Here is a 24,025-nt window from a genome sequence, read left to right as displayed (position 1 = left end):
CTGCGTCTTTTTGAAATTCGCGGGTACCACTGTAGCCTGCAGCCACGCAACGTTAGAAAAGAAAATATCCAACACCTCCGTCAACTTCTCGCTTTTGGAGTTGCTTCAGAGCTTTCATGTAAACTTCAAAAATCACCAAAGCCTGTAAACATATGTGTCTCAAATAAATATAATCCATCAAAATGGAACGAAACTCGTTTTTGAACGGAATAAATTTAACCTTGAATGGAAATTAAGTTGGTGGAATTTCGTGAGATTGGCAATTCGGTATTTCCAACTCACGCACACATGCGGCCTGCAGCTGATAATTTTTGTCGGCCAACCATTGTTCCGCGTTGATTACCCGCTCCGCTCTTGATTATGTTGTGTATCTCTGCTAATGGAGCTCAACTTTTACTGTGTTTTTCTTGAAAATCCGCTTTTCAGGCCCATCGCCGTCATGCTGGGCTAGTGATTTTCCCCGCAACAGCCACCTGGGATGGACGAGGAATCCTCGGAAATAGCCATACCGGACATGACCGATTCTCTGGCGAATAAACCCGAGTCAAACGAAAGAACTGAGGAGCACGCCGAGACGAATATCGTCGAGCATTCGACGGAAACTGTCGAAACGATTCCCGTGAGTGCGGTACCTGTTTCTCTCCCGGTTGGATCTCTGATCAACGTGAGCGGCTCCACAACTGCTTTCAATGTCATCACAGCAGATAGACTTCAGGTAAGAGCATTTTAGTGGCAGAAGTCTTTTCCCTTGAGAGTAGTTCAATGGCGGACTGGAATCCTGTAGGTATCCACCAGCAGTTCGCGTATCGTAAGTAGCCTTCCAGACTGTCAGTATTGAGCACCTTGAAACCCATAGAATTCTTCTTGTAAAGTGTGCGAAAGATGCCTCTTTGGTCATACATGTACCCTTATGTTTATCTCCCCGAAATTCTTTGTCAGAAAGTCGTACGGCGCACCATGTGACGCTATGATTCTCAGAGATTCCCACATGCATAGCTCACCGGATGTCTTTTCACTCAGCGAAACTCCAAAATTCGACACAATGAAAATCTCTCATCATCCATCTCACCAAACACCAAAAAGTGTTTGTGGATTAGTTGGTGGAGGTACGGTCAACTCAAGGTACGTTGTCGAAGTAATCTTATCTGATTCCGTTTGGTTCTTCCGTTTCCCAACGGTCCCATCGACCTCCTGAGATTGTCGAGCGTTTGGTAGAAACGTTAGGCTTTCGTCTGTAAATAAACAAGCCTTTGGTAATTCTAATGGAGGCCAACAGCATTGCCTGTTTGAAGTCGGGTGATTCTATTTCCAAATAGTCCCAAATAGTTTACTTTGACCATGCAGCTCAAGTAAGTTAGCACTTGTTTACATTCCGCTTGCAAGCAATTACCCTATAGTAATCGAGGATTGACCGTGGCCCGATTATGAGCGTAGTCAATTCTGATTCCCATTGGACAACTGGACTGCGGTCATTTGCAAACGGGATATTTCAAGTGCCAACCTTTCTGTCATCACCTGTAGGAGGGTCTTGATAATTGCAAAATCGCTTTTCTTCCAAAACAGCGCACAGAAGCGCTCTAAGAGCGACTTGTTAGTTGGTCAGTTAGCTTTTCTTCAAGGTTTCTACATCCATGTAATGTGATAGATAGCGTTATCTATGGATCTCCGTGAGATTATTACTACCTGTAATTGTATGATGACTACCTCTGAAGAACAATCCAAGCGATCCACTGGAAAGTATGGCAATGGTCTGGACCACAGTAGTGGACCCTCTAAGGGCTTTTTTTGTATCCGAACCGCAGAGGATCGCTACAGAACGCATTTCTTTTTTATCCTGTTCCGCTGGCGCGTCTCAGCCCGTTCCATTTGTTCCAGTGGAATGTTTGGACTCTTCCAGGGTGAGTTGAGGCTGCGGTAAGGGCGGTTGAACCGGCCCAAACCGCAAAGATCCCAATCTATCGTGTTCCATAGATGAAGAAAAAGCCCTACAAGATAGTAATGCTGGAGATTGGGATCCTCTGCTGTTAGGATGAGAAAAAAAGTCATTTTTAGTTTTTCGGATCTTTAACCCTCCACCTCCTTTACCTGAATTATTCTGTGTTGATTCTAAATTATAGTCGTTCTCTCACTCTATTACTCGAAAATCAATTCTATTTCAGTTTAAAGGTATGGTTTAAATCTAGAAAACCCAATCTACCAGCTGGCAAGTTAAAGTGAAAAATGAAGGAGACTGTGGAAAACACTCATTTGTCAATAGACCTTCAATGACCACATGTTACACGACCCATTGTGAATCTAGGCTCCAGGTTGGCGTGACAAATATTAGACCTACAATCCAATGACCTTTAATTTTCATCCTCAAACTGGTTGATCTACCGTATTTTACTAACTCTAACTGTGACCCACATAGTTTTTGACTCTTAGATTTTACTGTATGATCCAATCAGGAAATCGGCAAGGATGGAAAAAGAGTTTCCATGAGGTTCACTCTTTCCGGTTCTGGTTTCATATAAATCTTGAGAACTTATATGGTGAAAGGGGGCCAAGAAAATTGTTTTCCATAACCCATTTGTTTTTAGAGTTTGTGAGTGTTTTTCAGGAATTTCCTCCTTTTTTATTTTAAGCCAATTACTTTCAACAATCTCATGATTCAGGAATACTATACTTCAGAACATTGCCTCCATGCTAACTAATGTGCATTTATCTGCCCCTCAGTTGTCTGGAGAGTTCCAAAAGATCCTATGCGTGGAGAACAATTGTATCAGCTGTGATCAAGGAACAAAATTTGGAGCTGATCCTTTGCGAACCTGGGTGAGGGATGAGGTAAGAAATTTTTTTTCTCACAATCAGTTGTTTTTTCAGGAGTGTAGCGAGTTCCACATCCTTCTTCAAACTTCATCAAGCAGCTTCGATTTTGAACCAACAGTTATCAGCTTTTTCTTCGCTGTAACACTTGGGGGAAGTTTCGTTAGGGCACAGTGCCTAGAACAGGAAAAACCGGGATTCCCTAAGGAATGAAAATTTACAGGGATAATCAGGGAATCTCTTCCAGAAACCAGGAATCTCCTCTTCTACCTCTTTGGGATCATTTCGTTTTCTTTAGTGGTGGAATTATTGCCAAAATAATTAAAATCTTCAAAATAATGGAGAAACTTTCATTGACCAGGTAACATAAACATCAGGAGCTCTTTTGAAATTAAAATTTTGAATGTGCGCCAAAGAAATGGCTGAAAGATGAATTAAAATCGATATTCATATCCAGAACTTTGGAGAGTTATATTCTTTTCCCCTAGAAAATCCGGGGGAAGTCGGAGAAATCTTTAGTTTTTCATTAAGGAATGAGCCTCTGAAAATCAGGGAAAATCAGAGAATGAGTCTGGTCAAGAATTCCAGACACCATGGGTTAGGGAAAACTCAAGAAAGTCAGGGAATGTTTTCTTCTAAGTTGTTAGACGTCCTGGTTAGTCGAAAGTAAACAATGACTAATTAACCTGATATTAGTTTTAACTGATATCTGTCACAAAATGAATTCATAGTTGAACAGGGAGGAATCATAAGCCTCCAAAGTTGCTAATTTGGCCTCGATGAGGTACTGTTTTGCGGATATTTTCTTGCTCATAAGTTTTCTTATCTCTTTGTGTTGGTTTGGATGTTTAATTTTTAGAATTTTTCCTCTCATTTTTATTAGCTTAAATCAACCATTTTTTATTCGTCTATTTTGCTCAGAATGGTGAACTGAAAGCAACACACATAGTTATTCAAGAGGCAAGCGACAGCCAGGAGGAGCAACAAACTGTCAATCAGCAAGATTGCCTGACCACAACTTATGCTGCAGCTGCCAACTGCCCGATTCTACCCATCAGATGCAAGGTAGATCCTCCAGTGTTTCATTTCTCTTTGTTGTAGACAGAGTGAATTTTTGTGGAATGTTATTCTGTGGCAAGCAGAATAAATGACTGCATCGAGGAGGAAAGAACCAAATCATATCAGCCATTGCCAAAATTCATAGGATGATTTATTTTTTTACATGAAAAAGATAGTGAAGATCCTTTCAATATTTTTAGGGAATTTCCTCTATACCGTGATGCAAATTCCCCAAAATTTTCAAAAGAATCAGCACAACTGTTCTCCTGGGGAAAATTAAATTGTTTGATAAAAGTTGGCAATGTGGCATTTGTTTTGGTCCATTTTTGCTTGACACGCTGCAGATATCTGCCATGTAAATCTCGGGAACAATAAGTGGTAATATAATCAAAGGGAGTGTGAAGATAATGTAGAGCTCAGATACTTCCCAGTGTAGTTCTTCCTCATTTTATGTTGAGACAAATATCAAACTCAAATTAGCTCCGAATCAGCACCCTCTCAGCAGTTTAATGCATGCTACTAGATGGAACCATCAATGAGTGGTGGCTTAAACAATACTTGACTTTTACCTCCATGTTTGATGATCAAGCTCTACAAGCCGATCAACTCCTTCATTCATCCGATAATTAAGAAAAAGCCATGTGCCAAAATTGCTAACACAAATATCATTTGCTGTGAGTTGTTCTAAAGATTTTCCATTTTCAAAAGATTCAGTAGAATTAGAATCCCAATATTTATCTTACAGTAATAATAGTACAGGTGTACACTTTCGATTGCTAATGTTACAATGGATATATTTAAACTATTCATGACACTTTGAAAGGAAGAGTCGTATAATGTTTGAACAGTTCCTCTATTTCCCAAGCTGTTGTGAGCTTTCATCGTAAGAAATTCATTTTATCTTCAAAAATCATCCTCAACACTTGTTCAATGTATCAAAATATTTAAAAACTTTTTGAATTTCATCAATTGTAGCGAGACTCAATTTTTTTAGTATACCTTGAGGAAGACTTTCTGCAATGGTAGTGAATGAAACAGCTACCTTCTCTCTCATGCAGCTCTCTACGATCTTAAAGTAGTATGTTGTAACAAGTGTGTGAAATATTTATAAATCTACTTTTTTTCTTCTTTGGAAAGAATTTCTAGTTGTTTCAGCCCACCACAGTAGCACCCTTGGCCTAACCAAATCAAGCATATCAGTCACCTACCTACTGATGTTTTTATTGATTGTTTATTTTGCAGAGTACTAATGCCGAGCTTCATAAATCAAAATTTGGCTCCGGTGGAAGGGGGCGCTGCATCAAACTCGGTGATACATGGCACACTCCCAACGAGTTCGAAGCACTTTGTGGAAGAGCATCAAGTAAAGATTGGAAAAGAAGCATCAGGTAAAAATGTTCATGTACTCAAAGTCAGGGACTTCTCTGAACAAATGCTACTTAGAGATGGGAGTGTCTGAAATAATGGCAAATTTAGCATCTCATAATTTTAGGATGTTCTTTTCTGTCTACTTATGAATGGACCTTATTTTGTGCTACCAAACATAATGTGAAGTACCAGTTTAGTTTTTTATTCAACAAAAAATGTATGTGCTATGTTTGGGAGCACATTTCATCAGTCTGTTTACATAATTCTTTTACATTCAGATAGTTTTGCTCTAATGAAGGGCTGTGTAGATCCATCAAAAATTGACACCTGAAATGTGCATATGTTTATAATGAACTTGTTATACTCGAACATAAAAAATGCAACTAGCATTCTAAAAAAATTTGTTTGATATGTTGGCATTAGTGTGAATCCAGTGGTGATTTATCTCAGCTAACAATTACAGCTTTTTTCGACCCCTCCCCCCTCCCTCCCGTTCAAAGAAAGAATGCTTTAATGTGAACGTTAACGACAAACAATTTTTAACAGTTAATATCCCCCCTTTCATTTCTTTGTACTGATAACTGATCCAGCATCAGTCTAAGAAAATGAAAAGCCAATTTTACCCCTAAAAGGAGTGCTCTGTATTTTAAACCAATTAGAAATCAGCTACTCTTTTTATTTTTTCATCAAAATTACAGTGCTTAGGAAGCCACTTTGTTAATTCAGTTTCTAATTTTCAGATTTGGAGGACGCAGCTTGCAAGTTCTTATAGACGCAGGCATTTTGTTACCACATGCCACCAGTTGTATTTGTGCTGCTTGCTGTGGAGATGAATCAGCAGTAAGTTTCTCTTCGATTTATAGGAAATCATTTCAAATTTCAGCCGATTTCAGATCCAGCAACTTCAGCCGTGTCATTTGAGAGAGTGCAAACAACTTCCGAGTCTTTTTCTATTACTTGAATCTCTTAAAGTGGAAATTTTGTCTCAAGTTTACCTTAAATCAACATAATTAGAAAAAAAATCTAAGTGGTAAATTTGTTCGAAGGTCAGGGAATTTGTAAATTTTTCAGTTGGGAAAATTAGTAAACAGTTTGGCAAAAGTCAGCCTTAAATATTTCTATCCATCTAAACCCATTACCTCATAATCATTTTCATTGAGGTAGGTACTTATGGAAATTATGATTTTTTTTTTTTTGGGCCAATATCAGTAACACCAAATACCTGTATGCGTTTGAAACTCGTCCAGTAGTGCTAATAAGCAGGAGTAGATGTCATCACAGAATAAAAATCTGCATCAAAAAAGGTGTTACATTAGTCACATTGTCATTTCCTAGATGAAGGAATGCAACCACACAACAGTACAATTTTTGTTCAAAATTAATTTGATTTTCACAAATGATCAGAAGAAATATCAGTGGAATTTTCAGTTAGTAGTGCTGTACCGTTTTTCAGTAAAAGCATGATTTTCGAGAGGAAATTGCTGTGTTGTATTGAAGTTGCGCTCTCTTGTCTGAAAATGATGATGGTGTGTGATATAGTGAGATAAGCAGATAGAATGATGAGTAATGCTATCTGTCAACATCAAGGAACCGTCTAATATAGGTAAGCAGTTGGCATCAAGTTTTCAGACGCAATTACTATCTGCAATAATGAGTTTAACCTATCCAATTGAGTCAATGGATCATAGGACCTTCTCTTATCAAACATATTTCAAATATCTCTTACTTAATATCTGATTCATCTGCTTTTCAGAGTGGACCCGTTAGATTATTTACCCCGTATAAACGGCGGAAAAGGAGAGAAGATGAACATGATAGCAGTCATCGCAAGGTCAAAAAAATCAAACGCTGCTCGGATGGAACCAGTAATGACGAGGACGAAAGTAATGACGATTCCAAAGATGGTGAGTGATAATTTATGTGGTGAAAATAATTGATAGTAATGCAATCAATATGTAAATGGTGCCAAAGCAATTTTTTCATCACCAGAATGGGCCAGTCTACAGGGTGTAACGGGCAGGTCTAGATCTTCTAAGGCACTTTCAACGTCCCTAGGAAAGAGACCCGCTAACGTCACTTCGGGTGGCGGATGAACTCGGTGTGATCCTGGATTTGAGCCTCATTTAAATAAAGGAATCCGAAGAAAAAAGGTTAAATTTACCAGTTTCTGGTTTATTTACACGGCAGGTTTTACAAAATACAAATGAAATATTTAGTTGATAAGCTTGCAAGGATCCACCTCTTCAATCCTCTCTTTTTGACTATACATCAATTCAACAATTCCAAATTTGCAAATCTAGGTCTGAGCGGAAATGCTACTCACGGCGTGCACTTCAGGGTTACACAGCTTGTGGGTGTAAGAATTTGTCAGGAACAGGAGATATAGGGAGGAGGAGCAGAGCTGGGCGAAATGCGATCACAGCGTGCACTTAAAGCGCCAGAGGAAGGAAATAGCGGAAAAGTGAGTGTACAGGAAACTGGACGAAATGCCTCTTACAGCAAGCACTTCAAGTCCTAAAGAGTAAAGAAAAGAGGAGAGAGTAGGTGACCCTCCTGAAAGGAGAGGGGGATGTACAAAGTTTGACTTAGAGGGCCATCAGATTGATTTGAAGCTATTATAAGACGATCTCGACATTCATTACGTAAATTTTGGTACAGGAAAAATTAATTAAAATATAACATTTACAGGAATGGATGTATGAAAATTTCCTACAGACGTTTATAGTAGTTTAGAGTTTTTTAAAATTTTCTGCTTTGGGTAAAACTACAGAAAACCCTGATTTCGCAGTTCGAAGAGCACCTTGGAGAGAGAGAAAGGAGAAAAATATTTTATTGAATTGCTCCTCATTCAAAAAATAGCTGATGAACCGTCGCTGGGCATCCCAGCGCAGTGTAGCCGGGTCGGCTGCGGTGTCGCCTAGCCGTGACACATTTGCAGCTTTTTTGGCCCACAAAAAAAAAAAAAAAGGAAAAACTTAAAACAAAATTCTTTGTTACACGGAGGAGTTTAAAATATTTGAATTACAGTAGAGTTAGATAGAGCCTCCAACTGTTCTGCAGTTTTTTCCAACCTCTTCTGCTCCTGCATGCATCTCTATTTAAAATATAATATCAGCCTAAAAGTAAAGCCCATATCAACAGCGAAACTCCCATACCATGTGAATCACTAAATACAAAAAGGGCACATGTCCAGAAAACCAAATTGTTCAGGAGACACAAAAAACTGTTTATTTTGTGGTAGATATTTTTTGGAAAGTCGTTATGTTTCAAAAAACCGGCGCTCCGCTTCGCCCCGCGCCTGTATTTTTAAACATAACGACTTTCCAAAAAATATCTACCACAAAATAAACAGTTTTTTGTGTCTCCTGAACAATTTGGTTTTCTGGACTTGTGCCCTTTTTTTGTATTTAGTGATTCATGTATCTTGTTCCCTATGTTTTTAAAGAAAAACGAGCCAACATCATTCCTTGAAATTTTATAATTAGCCCCATACTGAAAAAGAAACTAGGAAGTTTTTAAGCATTGACATTAGGTAGTTCACCTTTCAAAAAACAAGTGTGATATGAAGTCTGCAAGGTTGCGAACCAAGAAACGTGGTTTGGAAGTTTCACCTTCGTCTTTTTTCCAATTTCCCAGTACAAATAGTTTTGCTTCCTTTAGTGATATTGAAATCACTGTAACTCTTTTTGCCGGCTTACCTCATGCAGTCAGGCTGGATTATGCAATGAACTATTCAGACTGTTCAGTTCCTTTAGAGACAACACTCCTATCAGAGCATTTGTTTCAGGTGAGCCACTTCTGATGATAAATGGAAGTAACCGTCGTTGGAGCCAGGATGGAGTACCAGTCAAGACTGAATTTAGTGGCGGAATCAAATCAGCTAGTGCTGCTGTAAACTCAGTGACTGAAACAGCCCAAACAGTCATCGATTCCATCGAGTCAGTTACTGCCGAGAAGGATGATACTGGCTCAAGTGATCCTTTCACCAAAGTAGAAAATGTGAGTTTTAGGGAGAAATTATCTATAAATTCAAATTTAGTGTGGGATTTTTTGTTTGTTTGTTTGTTTGTTCGTTTTTTTTTCAATGGAATGCAATACAAAAATGATTATAAGTATTATCGACGGTAAAAAATCAATGAATTCATGGTCAATTTGTTGCAAATACTGAATTTTCCAAGCTATAAAATCAGGAAATGGTCTAATTGTGCATCAAGTTCATCAGTAAACAAAAAAGCTGCATTCAGTACAACGGGTTTGAAGTAGTTTCCTTCCAATGCACACAACATAACAGTTGCAAAAATGTGATCTTTCCTTACCCAATCGTAAAAATGAAAACTATGAATCTTTTATGCCTAGAGCAAATCCAATCAAAACGTTCTAAGTCTTGGCTGAAGACAGTCTTTTTGTGTCAGAAAACAGCACCACTCTGGGGCACATTGTTGTTGAAAAATAATCGTTACTTCAGGAGCTCCGAAATTTTTAACGCTGTATCCAAAATAAGCCCTGCCCCTACAATGCACAACAATCTCGAGCAAAATACTGTCGCATGTTTTCAAAAACTGTCGCGGGTGTTGCTGCAAAACAAAATACGTTTACTCTTGTTTTCACTTTTCATTCACTTTCATTTCTCTTGATCCACCCTTTAATTTCTGCAGCCACTTTCATCGTTGTTTGTAGGCCACCTAAGAGCAGCAGACCACAGATTTAAAACTGCTGGTTTAGATTTTGCTTTCCAAGTAAATTGAGGATCAGGGCCTTCAACACTTTCATTGTAGGAAAAACACTTGATATGAATTTGATTTTTAATTATGTTAATCCTTTCAGGTTGCCAACAAATTAATTAAACTTGCATATCAACTAAAGAAGTCAGTTGAGGAAAGTAGAGCGCAGTGGCAGAGGGAAGTGTCCACTCTAGAAGAAGCTTTGCGGAAAGAAAAGGAAAATACTATATTGAACAGTCGAGTTGACACTCAGCGGTAAAAATAATCTTAATTTCAATGCTGCTATTTTTTAAGGTCAAGTAACTGCTACCCAAATGACAAGGAGGTAGAATGATGCTGCGTCCGCAATATTCTCCAGGGAAATCAAGACTAGAAAACTCCAAAAATTTCAATTACAGTAAAAAATCTGAGCTCTAATGAGTATGAGTACAAAACTGAGGGGAGAGAAAAAGACCAAAAGCATAAATTAAAGCTTTATTAGGGAAAATCATTCATTAAGAAAGTTCGTAATGGTTTGCAAGATTGTTTGTTTACTTAGATTAGGTTATTCTGGGTCTCTCCTTCTGAGCAATCATGATTGCTGGCCACCAAGAAATACTTTCGGAGTGTGCGGGAAATTCAAACAAACGTGTTTTAAATTAGGCAAATCTCTTGCCAAGGAGTGGATTTCACACTTTTTAAATGTGCCAATTGAGGTCTGCAAAGGGTTTTAAATGTAGACAGTCTATTCACTTTGCTGTGTCTCTTATGTGCAACAAACCCAGCATGAGTCCTGAACATAGCAGATCAAGGTGATTTGAAGGCGAGAGAATCATAAGTCAGAATGACCCGCCATTGCGATTATATCACATAGATTAGCTCCAAGGTCTCAGTTTGCTGCTACTTTAATTAAATTTTGAGATCGCATTTCCAGTGGGACGAACAACTCAAGGTTAAGGTTATTGGCATTCAGATTTTTTTTCTTGCAGAAAGCTGAAGGTTTGGAAATGTCCAAAGTAGAAAAAACCCTATTTTTCCTCTTTTTTTTTCAGAGTTGTCGACGATTCTTCAGTCCATTTTGTAAATTCATTGAATTCTGTTAGTCTCCAGCCAACTGCAGATAACAATGAACAGAAGAAGGTAAGAGGGATCTTAATGAAAAGTAAACATTTTTTAATAGATGTGTGGTTTTTCTGAATGCACGGGGTCTCAAAAATATAGTTTAAATCTGAGCAGACTCAGATTTAAACTTTATTTTTGAGACCCTGCACTGATCTGCACTGATTCAAAAGACAATCAGAGCTGTATCTTAGCAGAAGTGCAGGAATAATTTTCCTCTGTAAATTCTTTTGGAAGTTTGTTAAGTTTTTCAAATTAATACCAGTCGTGTTACAAGTTTAAAGATGCTGACTGTTTGCTGCAGTTGGGCACTCTTTACTACCGGTTGAATTTCCGTGTCTTTTTGGAGTTAGGAGGAATCTCATTGCATGTTCTACTTTACCGAAAAATTCACAAAATAGTGCCTGAATATACTTGAAATTTGGTTGTACAGTGCTACATCAACCATGAAGCTTCAGCCTTTAAAATCCATCCTAATTTCTAAATCAGATTTTTGTTTTGCTTGCAGTGTGCCAACTGTGATAGGGAAGCGTATGCAGAGTGTTCCTTGTGTCGCCGAACGCCATACTGTTCGATATTCTGTCAGCGGAAAGACTGGGCTGTCCACCAGGTGGAATGTGTTCGCTCGGATCCAAACAGTATTATGCTGATCGTGGAAACGGCAGATGGTGTCGTCAACTGATTGTAAGCTCAAGATTTTTAGTTTTATTTCATCATCAACTCAGCCTGTTCTCAGACTACTTTAGAATCCAAGCAGCAATTGCAGAACCAAAGCACCAGATGCAGATGATATTGATGCAGTTATGGAGACAACGGAGTCCACTGGGAGCTGATTTTATCTCTCAAGGCAGGATTTCCTCAAATTCTTAAGATGTAATCAGTGATTTTGATGACGTCTGCATGTATTCAAACAATTAGTTCAAATTGATATACTAGTCACCCGCAGGTTTGACTTCCTTCAAAAGTCTGATATGAACTCACACTGTTCATAGTCCTCAGTGTCTCTGTGCTGCAAATGGATTATTGTTAACTGTGATAACAACTTTAAGTTTTAGTGTTTTGAATATCATGATCTTCAATGGGGTAGTTGCAAGGAATTTGTTTAATCCGAACCTTAAAGTTTGAGGTCTACAGAGTATTGAGGAATTTTTTAAAAAAAATTCCATTCACTGGAACTTTATGGAATAGCACAACAGATGACGCTTTGGCTCGGTAAACACTCGGTCAAGATAGGGGTGATGGCGGTGGGCCGGGCCTTGTATACTAACTGATGTCACAGCGAATGGAAATCGTTTATTTTATTACTGCAATTTATCGACTTTTTATAGAGCTTTTGACTCAATTTCAGAACTTGCAAATTCAAAAAACGCTTTTTCGCGAAAAGTTCTGCTAGAAACAGTAATCAGATCTAAAATCACAGCTGCATGCAACTACCCCATTTCCTAATTCTTTAAGCTCAAATTTAATCAATGATTTTGCAAATGCCATCCTCAGTTTTAGTAGAATTAGATGTTAATGAAAAAATTTAGTCAAAGATAAGTTGATTTGGCTCCCTTTAACTCACTGTTCGTTCAGTACATCTGATCTTTTTTTACTCTAAAAGTTTTGATCTTAGCTTGCATTGATTTTTTAACTTCCAATTAGACCTTTGTATGGTAAAGTAAGCTAGAGGTAAATAATATGCAGTTTTCATGTACTGTGAAAGTCCTAGGAAGCTTTCAAGAAATTGAAGCATGGAGGTACCAGTGAGGAAAAATAAATTTTTCAAGTTTCTTTAAGTTGTGTGGGCTTTACCCCAAACCACTCTGTGATATCTTATGGGTGCTCTGAACATGGTGGCCCTGAAAGGGCCGGTTGAGTACTGAATCTTTATGGGCCTGGATGATGTGCTCTGGGCGATGGAGCTACTAGACAGCTGAATAACATCAGGTGTGGACCGGCTTAAGTGACACAAGGGCTGGGTGGTGCTACTGATATAGCACCGGCAGGCAGGTGTAGGACCTAATGAGAAGAAAGTGAGAGATGGACTGTTGCCATTGAATGGTGGCTGGCTAGCTGCCGCAGTACCTTCTACGGTCGAGACAGAGTCTGCAGGTGCTTGGTGAACACAGGAAAGTGGTATTGTACTCACTTTTTTGAGGTCCGATCCTTTATTTCTGTGTGTGGTGGTTATCTGATGGCCATTTTGAGCTTTAGATCATCATCATGTGTAGGTATTTTTGCGAATATTTGCTGTCAATTATAAAACACTAAATAACAAGAAAACTGTACAGAGTGCATACTTCTGATCACTAATTACTGAAATGATTAAAATTCAGAAATATTACTGGACTAAATGTACTTCGTTATTACTTTGCTTGTGTCGACTGGTTTATCACTCCTGAGTAAGTTTCTCGGTCAGTGTCGATTTTCTCGTTACTCAAAAATTCTTCTCTCACCTAAAGAAGTTATTTCGCCTCTTTGTCACTCTCCATTGCCTTTGATTGTAACTCCCTGGAAGCAGTACAAGACATAAAAAACCTGCCATATTCCTTGCTCTTTGCGATGCCTCTTTGTTACTGGGTGAGTTGAGCACAACTCCTATGTTTAGTTGAATTGAGTTTTCAAAGCACCTTATTTTTTTTTCACAAACAATATGGGAGCAAAGCCCAAAGACTATACAAGAGAAAAAACAGCTGATAAACAAAAGAAGATAACGACCACAGAGAATTTGACAATAACAAAAGTGAAAGAAAGAAAAGACATAGCAAAGAAGAAACAAGTCACTCATCAAGGTCGAACTCCAAGGCCCACACCTTCACTAAAAACTTTAAAGGTAAAAGCTCAGGACACTCTTGCAACTCAAGAGACATCGTGCTCCAACCCCTGACCAGCCGAATGAGAATGGAATTTTGACCGAGACTGCCTCTCCAGACATGCTCTACTACCTCTCAGTGGCGACAGGAAATGGAGACAGAATTTTTTCCCCGCCATGTGTGCAATAAAAATTACTTCTTGTACAATGAAAAAAATTCATTATTCATGAACCCCTTGTGACTAGGCCACCCGGCTCTGGGGCCCAGCACACAATACAGAATGAAGTTCTGAAAGGAAAACTACTGAATGAATCTTTTGGACAAACAGAGGCACAACCGGAAAGATACACGCACTATTTAAAAGGATTTAGATATGGTTGGGGGACACGTCCCCCAACCTTTCAAAGATGATACTCACATCGTGAAAACAGTCCGAGGCTTCTCCACCTGAGTCAAAACTACAACTGACTCCCCAGCGGCTCAGGGCACGCCATCTCTGATTGGTCGATCCATCATCATTCGGCAACTGCAACCAATCAGAGATGCCCCGTCCAGAACCACTGGGGAAGTGTCGCCCTCTGGCGAAACTACCAGAAAGCCATTCTCTCTGATACATTACCGTGCTACACCCTTGGTTTGAAAAACTTACTTAAAAAAACCCAATTATTCGGATGTTTCAGTCTTATCTTATTCAACTGTTTGTGGTATGATTCATTGTTGTTGATAGTCCTCAAAGAGCAGCCATACACTGATAAATTTTCTGCGCCAACACTAGGGTGGAGCGTTTTTGGGCTATGAACCCCTTGGTTTGAAAAACTTACTAAAAAAACCCAATTATTCGGATGTTTCAGTCTTATCTTATTCAACTGTTTGTGGTATGATTCATTGTTGTTGATAGTCCTCAAAGAGCAGCCATACACTGATAAATTATCTGCGCCAACAGGCCAACACCTGAAAAGAATTTTCATGTTACATATAAAAAGATATGATCCGGTATTGTGTAAGATGTAATTATACCTAGAAATGATATTTTTCCGTTTAAATCATTTCTCCAACTTTAATAACCATGTTCTTCTTATGCTTAAGGATGATTCCTTCTGAATACAATTTCCGTTGAATACGATTACGTTTAAATACGATTAAAATTGAATATTTGATAACTTCAAGTCTGCTTCTGAACACTTTTAAACTTATTGATATTTTCATCATGTCAGAGCATAATTAAATCAAATTGAGAACTACCAAACTGAATTGGACTTCATTCGACAGAGGAGATTCTAACTACAAACAAAGTTTAGAGAAAAGTTGTCTCTTCTGAAGTATAGTGATGAATTGCACACGAAAGGCAGTGTGCAAGAGAGATATAAAACGTAGCTTACAGTTCAGGTCTGGAATCGAAAAAAATCCTGTGCCAGACGTAATGTGACACATCACTACAAACTGAGTCATATTAAAACTTACTTTTTCAGCAAACCAAATGTAACTTCACTGACTCAACTAAAATCATTCACCAAACACATTTTGTTGTAATCAAGCCAAAACATTTAGTAGCAAATACAGATGCAAAACATTGCAATGAATGCCAACATTGCATCTACAAATATTTTACACTGTTTGCGAGCCTGAGGGGCATCTTCCTCAAAATGTTCAGATTTTTTGATAAATTGAGAGTATTGCTTCTCTGTAACAAAGTTTGAAGGAAAGACTTTTGGGGGGCTCTTTAGAAATGTCACAAGGGTACTTTCATATAAGTGATGGAAATGAACGTACCTTCAATCCATTGCTTTTTGACATAAGCAAGGAGTTCAGCAAATTTTCCACATCCATGTTTCCTGATCATTCTTTCTATTTTCTTTACCCCCTGCTCATGTCCCCATGTGGCAACAGAGGGAGTGCGAAAATGCATCCTAAGATTCGTCGTCCCTTAGCCGTTGTGACCAGACGTTTCATGTGTAGCTTCAAACATTTCTTGATAACATTCTGGAGAGAGGAGAAGAGCAAAAGAAAAGTCTTTTGGAGGGCTCTTAGGAAATATCACTAGGGTACTTTCATATAAGTGATGGAAATGAACGTACCTTCAATCCATTGCTTTTTGACATAAGCAAGGAGTTCAGCAAATTTTCCACATCCATGTTTCCTGATCATTCTTTCTATTTTCTTTACCCCCCTGCTCATGTCCCCATGTGGCAACAGAGGGAGTGCGAAAATGCATCCTAAGATTCGTCGTCCCTTAGCCGTTGTGACCAGACGTTTCATGTGTAGCTTCAAACATTTCTTGATAACATTCTGGAGAGAGGAGAAGAGCAAAAGAAAAGTCTTTTGGAGGGCTCTTAGGAAATATCACTAGGGTACTTTCATATAAGTGATGGAAATGAACGTACCTTCAATCCATTGCTTTTTGACATAAGCAAGGAGTTCAGCAAATTTTCCACATCCATGTTTCCTGATCATTCTTTCTATTTTCTTTACCCCCCTGCTCATGTCCCCATGTGGCAACAGAGGGAGTGCGAAAATGCATCCTAAGATTCGTCGTCCCTTAGCCGTTGTGACCAGACGTTTCATGTGTAGCTTCAAACATTTCTTGATAACATTCTGGAGAGAGGAGAAGAGCAAAAGAAAAGTCTTTTGGAGGGCTCTTAAGAAATGTCACAAGGGTATTTTCATATAAGTGATGGAAATGAACGTACCTTCAATCATCACTCATTCCAAATCGTTCCAGAAACTCAGAAACAGGTTCTGCCATATCCTTGAGGTCTCCTAGAATCCAAGGTTGGGTTTGGCTTTGTTGATGATACAGGACATGGATTTGTTTGAATTGGAACTAGTTCTGTGTAGCATCAGGAGGGAGCCCAGGAGACAGAATTTTTCTCCGCCATGTGTGCAATAAAAATTACTTCTTCTACAATGAAAAAAATTCATTATTCATGAACCCCTTGGTTTGAAAAACTTACTTAAAAAAACCCAAATATTCGGATGTTTCAGTCCTATCTTATTCAACTGTTTGTGGTATATGTACGATTCGTTGTTGTTGATAGTCCTCAAAGAGCAGCCATACACTGATAAATTTTCTGCGCCAACACCTGAAACAGAATTTTTCTCCGTGCCATGTGTGCCATAAAAAATTACTTCTTTATCACTCATTCCAAATCGTTCCAGAAACTCAGAAACAGGTTCTGCCATATCCTTGAGTGCTCTTGGAATTTCAGGTTGGGTTTGGCTTCGTTGATGATGCAAAGCATGGCTTTGTCTGAATTGGAACTAGTTCTGTACAGCCTCAGGAGGAAGCCCAAGAGACGGAATTTTTCTCGGTGCCATGTGCTCCGTAAAAAATTACTTCTTCATCACTCATTCCAAATCGTTCCAGAAACTCAGAAACAGGTTCTGCCATATCCATTGTACAGGTCTGGCGGAACCGTACTATATAGAAATAAATATATAAAAAAAAGAACTAGACAGGATACTAACACAATAATGAACACCAGGGGATTTGTTGAGCAAGCCATGCCGTGGGCCTAAGCGAACACAGTACACAGGACAAAAACTGAAGAGTGACTAACTGAAAAGAAAAGGGAGACTCCCACCCGCGAACCGGCCGGAGCGGAGCTCAAGAAAATAAATATAGTTGGCCCCAAAAGGGGACCAACTCACAAAGAAAATATACTCACATCTTTGATAGGATGTAAAGAAATTCCGGGGATGGAAAAGAAAAACTCAACGGTCTCTCCGCGCGTCAGCAGCTAGAATGCGGGAATGGGGTCTGCGCAGGAACAGACAGGAATCTGTCTGCTCACGCGTACACGCCCAGAACTCAACGGCGGGAAAAATTTGAATTGTACGAGTGAGTGGGGAGAGGGAGGGGGGACCCACTGTACACCATGAGGTCTCCTGGAATCCCAGGTTGGGTTTGGCTTCGTTGATGATGCAAGGCATGGCTTTGTTTGAATTGGAACGAGTTCTGTAGAGCCTCAGGAGGGAGCCCAGGAGACAGAATTTTTCTCCGTGCTATGTGTGCCATAAAAAATTACTTCTTCATCACTCATTCCAAATCGTTCCAGAAACTCAGAAACAGGCTCTGCCATATCCATAAGTGCTCCTGGAATTCCAGGTTGGGTTTGGCTTTGTTGATGATATGGCTTTGTCTCAATTGGAACTAGTTCTGTACAGCCTCAGGAGGAAGCCCAAAAGACAGAATTTTTCTCCACCATGTGTGCAATAAAAATTACTTCTTCTACAATGAAAAAAATTCATTATTCATGAACCCCTTGGTTTGAAAAACTTACTTAAAAAAACCCAAATATTCGGATGTTTCAGTCCTATCTTATTCAACTGTTTGTGGTATATGTACGATTCGTTGTTGTTGATAGTCCTCAAAGAGCAGCCATACACTGATAAATTTTCTGCGCCAACACCTGAAACAGAATTTTTCTCCGTGCCATGTGTGCCATAAAAAATTACTTCTTTATCACTCATTCCAAATCGTTCCAGAAACTCAGAAACAGGTTCTGCCATATCCTTGAGTGCTCTTGAAATTTCAGGTTGGGTTTGGCTTCGTTGATGATGCAAAGCATGGCTTTGTTTGAATTGGAACTAGTTCTGTACAGCCTCAGGAGGAAGCCCAAGAGACGGAATTTTTCTCGGTGCCATGTGTTCCGTAAAAAATTACTTCTTCATCACTCATTCCAAATCGTTCCAGAAACGCAGAAACAGGTTCTGCTATATCTGTGAGGTCTCCTGGAATCCCAGGTTGGGTTTGGCTTCGTTGACCATGCGAGGCGTCCCTTTGGTTTAATTGCAATTGGTTCCGAAATGTTGTTTACAGAACAGATATCCCTATTTGATAGACTGACAACATTCTCCGGATACTTATTCCTTATTCGTTTATTGTCCACCAATAATTCCCTATACTGACCAATTTTTTCTCCTGACAATGGCATTCAATAGGACGTACCCATGCGTTTCAACAACTTAAATTTTTTCTCATCAAAAACTTTTTTCAGTTTCAGAATCTCATGTTTTTTTCTCTCCGCGTCCCTTTTTGTCAATTGAGGACCAGGCAAAGTCGGATTTTTCAAAATTGTACATTAGGTGTGATATGCGTAATTTTCGAAATAAAAAGAACAGAAGGGATCCAGAGGCCTGTATGATGCCAAGTCATCAGGATCCTATCGGGACTTCAGTAGAACGTCATTTTTCTCGACCAGGGGTGGCTACCGCCACTCTTGATTTGCAGAATTGTTTCTTGTAGTGTTCATCTGAACAATCATTCTTGAATTTTTGGAAAGTTATTATGAACTCGTGAATTTTTCCCTTACATACAATTTTTCAAAAACCAAAGGCAATTAAAATGTTTCAAAATTATGACTTACTTTTGAATATTCCAGGATTGAGTAATTTGACTTCAGCTCTGAGTAATTTGACTTCAGCTCTGAGTAATTTTCCTGCAGCTCTGAGTAATTTTCCCGCAGCTTTGAATTATTTAGAAACAGTTCCTTAATTTGTTGGTCTTTTTCCTCAATCATCTTGAAAATGCAAAGGAGGACGTCGTTGCGATTTTCCCGTGTCATGTTTTTAATTGCAATTTCTACATCTCTTTTGGGGTCTTCGTCAGTTGATTCCTTAAAGAGCATAGAAAACAAATTTTTCATTAACAGTGTGGAACAGACATGATTTTTGTTCTGTAACAGTTAATATCATACAATTATTATATATATTACTATAAAAATTGCAGTTATGATATAAAAATTATGAAACAAAGGAAAGGAAAACCAGCAGTGAACTCCAACACAATGTGAGGATAAGGCGCATCATTGACTTGTACATGTCAACCTCATTAGTTTTCATTTGGTCAAAACGGTCCCATGTGTTCCTTTACGGATTTCATGGGGACCAATGGGAACTGTCGGTACCCATGGGAGACCATCGAGAACCTATGGGGCAGGCAGAGAGGCCTAATGGGACCCGTGGGAATGATTTGTGCAAAAAATTCAGAATTTCTTTCAGATTCAGAATTGCGATAAATTTTGAGGTGTCCGTAAAGTAATTTCCGGGTGTCTCTTCATAAAGGCCTCATACCAATGCCTTGACGGCCGATTGTTTGTAAAAGGAAATTGACGCCCAGGATCTCTTTTCTTAAATTCATCGACCAATCTTCTTACACTATAAAGCAACTCACTTTTAGTGATTGGGAAGCCAGCCTTGCTGCAACGGACCATCCACCGGCACAGCATTTCTTCTTCCTCGGCAGTGAAGACGGGCTTTGGCCCCAATTTTGTGATTATTGGGGAACCCTTTAATTTTCTCCGCAGGGTTGTGCGAGGAACCTTACATTGATTAGCTGCGAAGGCGACGGAAATTTTTTGCTGTTCGACAGCTGAGACAGCAAGTCTCATCGCCTCCGTTGTGTAAAGCTCCCCTTTGGGATTGGGCATCTGTAAATTTAAAAGAAAAACAAAAATTAGTCCTTAATGCTTAATTTTATCTTCCTAAACCGTGCAAAAATTCAGAAAATTCAATTCTTCAAATTTCTGTTCTGGAAAAAGGTATTTTGAAGCTCCGTCTTTTTCTAGAATAATTTAAAAATTGGAAAAAAAAGTATTGATAAAAGTTGTCCACTTTTTCCAAGGATAAAACAATACCGCCATTATTTCTTATAAAAGAAGTTCATTTCCTTCCTGTAATGATTTAATTATAATGTCTTGAATTAACAGCAAATAATATGTGATGATGGCCATCATAGGTTTGTTTAGTTTTTTTCCATGTCCCAATGATGGCCACCTCTGGCCATCACTGGGTCAAATGCAGATCTGCTGGGCCCTATGTTGACCAAGCCTCTAAATAAAATTAAAAGTGAGGTTAGGTTTAAATCAAGATGGTATTCAGCCAGAAAAAAGCATATAAAAGACCTTGGTATAACATTCCAAGTCACAGTGTTGAAAGTTTACTAGTAAATAAACAATTTGCTCACCTTGGTCCTTAGCAAAATCACTAAGAAATGGGCAAAATAGCACCCCTCACAGCACTAGAGTACCTGTAGAGGGAGAGTAGCGACAGATCTGAAACTCCGAAAGTCCATCAGGCCTTCACCGATGCCTCCGCGAATAAAGTTAGGGCCCAAAAGGGCAGCCAACCTATGAATTTCGAATGTCCAGAGCGATTTACAAATACAATTGTTACGAACCGTCGTTTAGAAAGCATGTACTTGGCTTACTTTTTGCACAAATTTACTTATTTTTGCGAAAGAACGCTCATTTATGTACATTCTTAGCCATCTTGGTTAGAATTGAAATCTGTAGGCTGGCAGTGAAATTTTGTGAGTTAGAAGTTGCTCCGAAGGGTGGCTGCACTTTTGGGCCCCAAGCCTTCCATGAACCGATCTGTCGCTTCTCTCCCTATACAGGTACTCTACACAGCACTAGCCGGCTTCTTACATTTGTTTACAAACACTGCTGCCACCTATTAACTTGAAATTTCGCTACCAGTTTAGCCAACTTATGAATAAAAATAATCCCTTGATTTCACAAATTTTCCTCCCCATGCAGGCTTGGTATAAAGCATTAACTGAAAGCCTGGTCATCACTTGGGACACTAGCCATCACTGGGACACCTACCTTAAATTCAATTTCAATACTAAATTGTCAAAAAAAGACTACAAGTCTTAGATCCTCACGGGTGTCATAAAATGTTTGAGTAGGCTTATTTGCTGAAAAAATCTCAGCTACTGAAAAATATAAGGATGGAATTCGTTAAAATCATTTCGCCCCTCAATCTGCCGAGTCATTTCTTGAAAGCTTTCATGGACACTGCATATTAACCTATTCTCTCCTGTGTAATTTGTTGATCATAGTAAGGTCTACCTTCACAACAAAATATCAAGTTTTTCCTCATCTTCTCAACTAGAAATACATTTTTATGATCAAGTGCGAAAAATTCGTATCTCAATTGCTACGTTTAAAACCTATCAATTATGTTTTATTTACCCGATGAAAAACAAATCAAAATGCTTCATTGCAATTTTTTATGAATTTTTTTCCTTAGAATGACGGAAAAAATCCAAAAAAAATCTCAGTGAAATTTGTTGGTCAGTTTTCAAAAAAATCACAATCTGAGGTGTGCATTTTTCAACTTCAACCTATGATTTTCTATGACCTCATGCTTTGCCTTGCATATTTCATGTGGATGCTCAAGTAAATAATTTATTAGCAGTTTCAGCCTTTCGGATGTTGATGCTTTGATAAAGTCATTATTGAACATGCTAATCCTGCCTCAATATCATGGTCGCAGAATTTAAATTTAATTTTGACAGTGTAAAGTCCAGCAACAAACCAGTTAACAACTACTTCACCTGGCCCTTCATTAGGATTGTATTGCTGACGAAGGAACCAAATTTTTGGGCCCATTTAAGAAATATTATTTTTACCGTTGATGTCCCTATGCAGATAGGTGCTTTTACAGATGAGCCATAAAATTTGGTTTTTTCGAGGGCAGTGATGTCCACAGTAGACCATGTTGAACCTAGCTATTTAAGTTTTCTCCATATCCATTGTAATGTATTATCGCTGAGCCATCTTTAATCTTCCACTTCTTTGTATCCCTTTGTTTTTCCCTGTGAACGATGTGCATATCTTTTCCTCCAAATTAGTGATGTTGATGAAAAATCTCTCAATATCTCAGAATTGTGTTTTTTCCCATGTACACACCTGAATGATTTATACATACCAAATTTGAAATATGAAGGTTCAATTAGACGCATGTGCTAAAACAGTTTATTGACCTTGGATCTCTATAACAGACAGATATCTGTAACATAGGTTTGTCCAATTTTGCCTCTGTTTTTGTAAAAATTTTGTTTTTGTTCCGCCAAAATTTGTCAATTGCGGCTTATAAGTTAGTAATAAAATTAATTATATTTTTCATTAGTGATCTTTATTAACCTCAATTATAACATTTTCTTTCTCTCCTTGTTACAGACGAGTGTCTCTGTTACTAAACGAAGCAAAAATGACTTCAGCTTGCATCATCCTCAATTTTTTACAATGCATCGAAAAAACACTTCCCTCAATTTTTCCAATCGAAAATTTAAGTTCAAACCTATCCTCACAACAGAAAGTTAAAAGATAATGCGCAAAGATACATATTTGTATAAGGTGGGATGTTTCCAAATATTTTGATACAGTACAAAATCTTTTACAGAATTTCTTTTTTTAATTACAACTTTTTTTTTTGGTTACTTACCACCGAAAGGTTTACAGAAGTAAAATTACATCACACCGAGAGAGAGAGAGAGAGAACAAGAGAAACAGTAAGAATAAATCGAGTTAAAATTATACACTGAATAACTATAAACTAACTATACACTTTGGGTAGCTGCCGGTATCCACCGTTAGGCACGTCATCAGCACCTAACACACTACAACTAATTACAACTGATTACGTTAGCATATGATCATCGTTCTTAGAGCTACAAATATAAAATTTAGGTGATGGCTTCTTGATTCTTCAATAGTTGATAGTAAAACAAAATAGATTGTATGGTACCACTCTCTTTCTCTCCCTCTCTTAAAGTTGTATCAAGTGCGGCTCTGATAATGCGAGTGTAATGAGTTCTCATGGTAGTACCTATTATGATGAGACGCTTCGATTTGTTTCTTCAAGTCATTTTAGATGTCCAGGTTTTTTGAGCTTATGATACTTAAATCCTCAAAATCATTCAATTAAAAAGAACATGAAAAAATTGAGGAAGCTTTCACAAGGTTCATTGCTTGCACTTATATTGTGAGTGTTAGAGGAGAGGGGACACATTAATTTACACGAATATTGGGTGTGCTTTCTTGCTTAACAAGAAAGACTAGATACTCTGGATCAATTTTCATGAGGATGAGGAATGAGGCATTGGAGGTATATGCAAAAGGTCCTTCAAATACAAATAGGTTTTCTGGCACCAACTTCTCCTTTTTGTTTCATCCCACGTAAGAATTGCTTCCCTAAGGACATAGGATTTTCAGACCTTTTTCCAATTTTAATATAAAAAGCCTCTTTTGTCTCTCTAATCAGCCAACGTAGGTACTTAATTTCTTTCTCTATTACCAGAATATCGTTAATTTCCGGTCAAAGTATCACAAGCGCCATGCGACGTTTAAAAATTTCTGCCACCATTTTATTCTTTTACAGAGAAATTGCTCA

The 24,025-nt window shown here is 38.4% G+C and overlaps 1 protein-coding gene across 1 annotated transcript; it reads left to right on the top strand.

The window, feature by feature from the left end:
- The first annotated feature begins 309 nt into the window (after positions 1-309).
- Positions 310-22,758, top strand: LOC109041425 (deformed epidermal autoregulatory factor 1). The gene is made up of 10 exons (XM_019057784.2): positions 310-715; positions 2,716-2,823; positions 3,727-3,870; positions 5,107-5,252; positions 5,973-6,072; positions 6,986-7,136; positions 9,020-9,231; positions 10,057-10,208; positions 10,985-11,072; positions 11,560-22,758. The coding sequence occupies exons 1-10, from the start codon at positions 479-481 to the stop codon at positions 11,731-11,733; spliced, it is 1,512 nt and encodes a 503-aa protein (XP_018913329.2). The 5' UTR covers positions 310-478; the 3' UTR covers positions 11,734-22,758.
- Positions 22,759-24,025: the final 1,267 nt, after the last annotated feature.

The sequence above is a fragment of the Bemisia tabaci genome, chromosome 6 (assembly GCF_918797505.1).
Source record: "Bemisia tabaci chromosome 6, PGI_BMITA_v3".
Taxonomy (NCBI): domain Eukaryota; kingdom Metazoa; phylum Arthropoda; class Insecta; order Hemiptera; family Aleyrodidae; genus Bemisia; species Bemisia tabaci.
The sequence above is the reverse complement of the archived record's forward strand: the minus strand, read 5'-3'. Positions and strand labels throughout refer to the sequence as shown.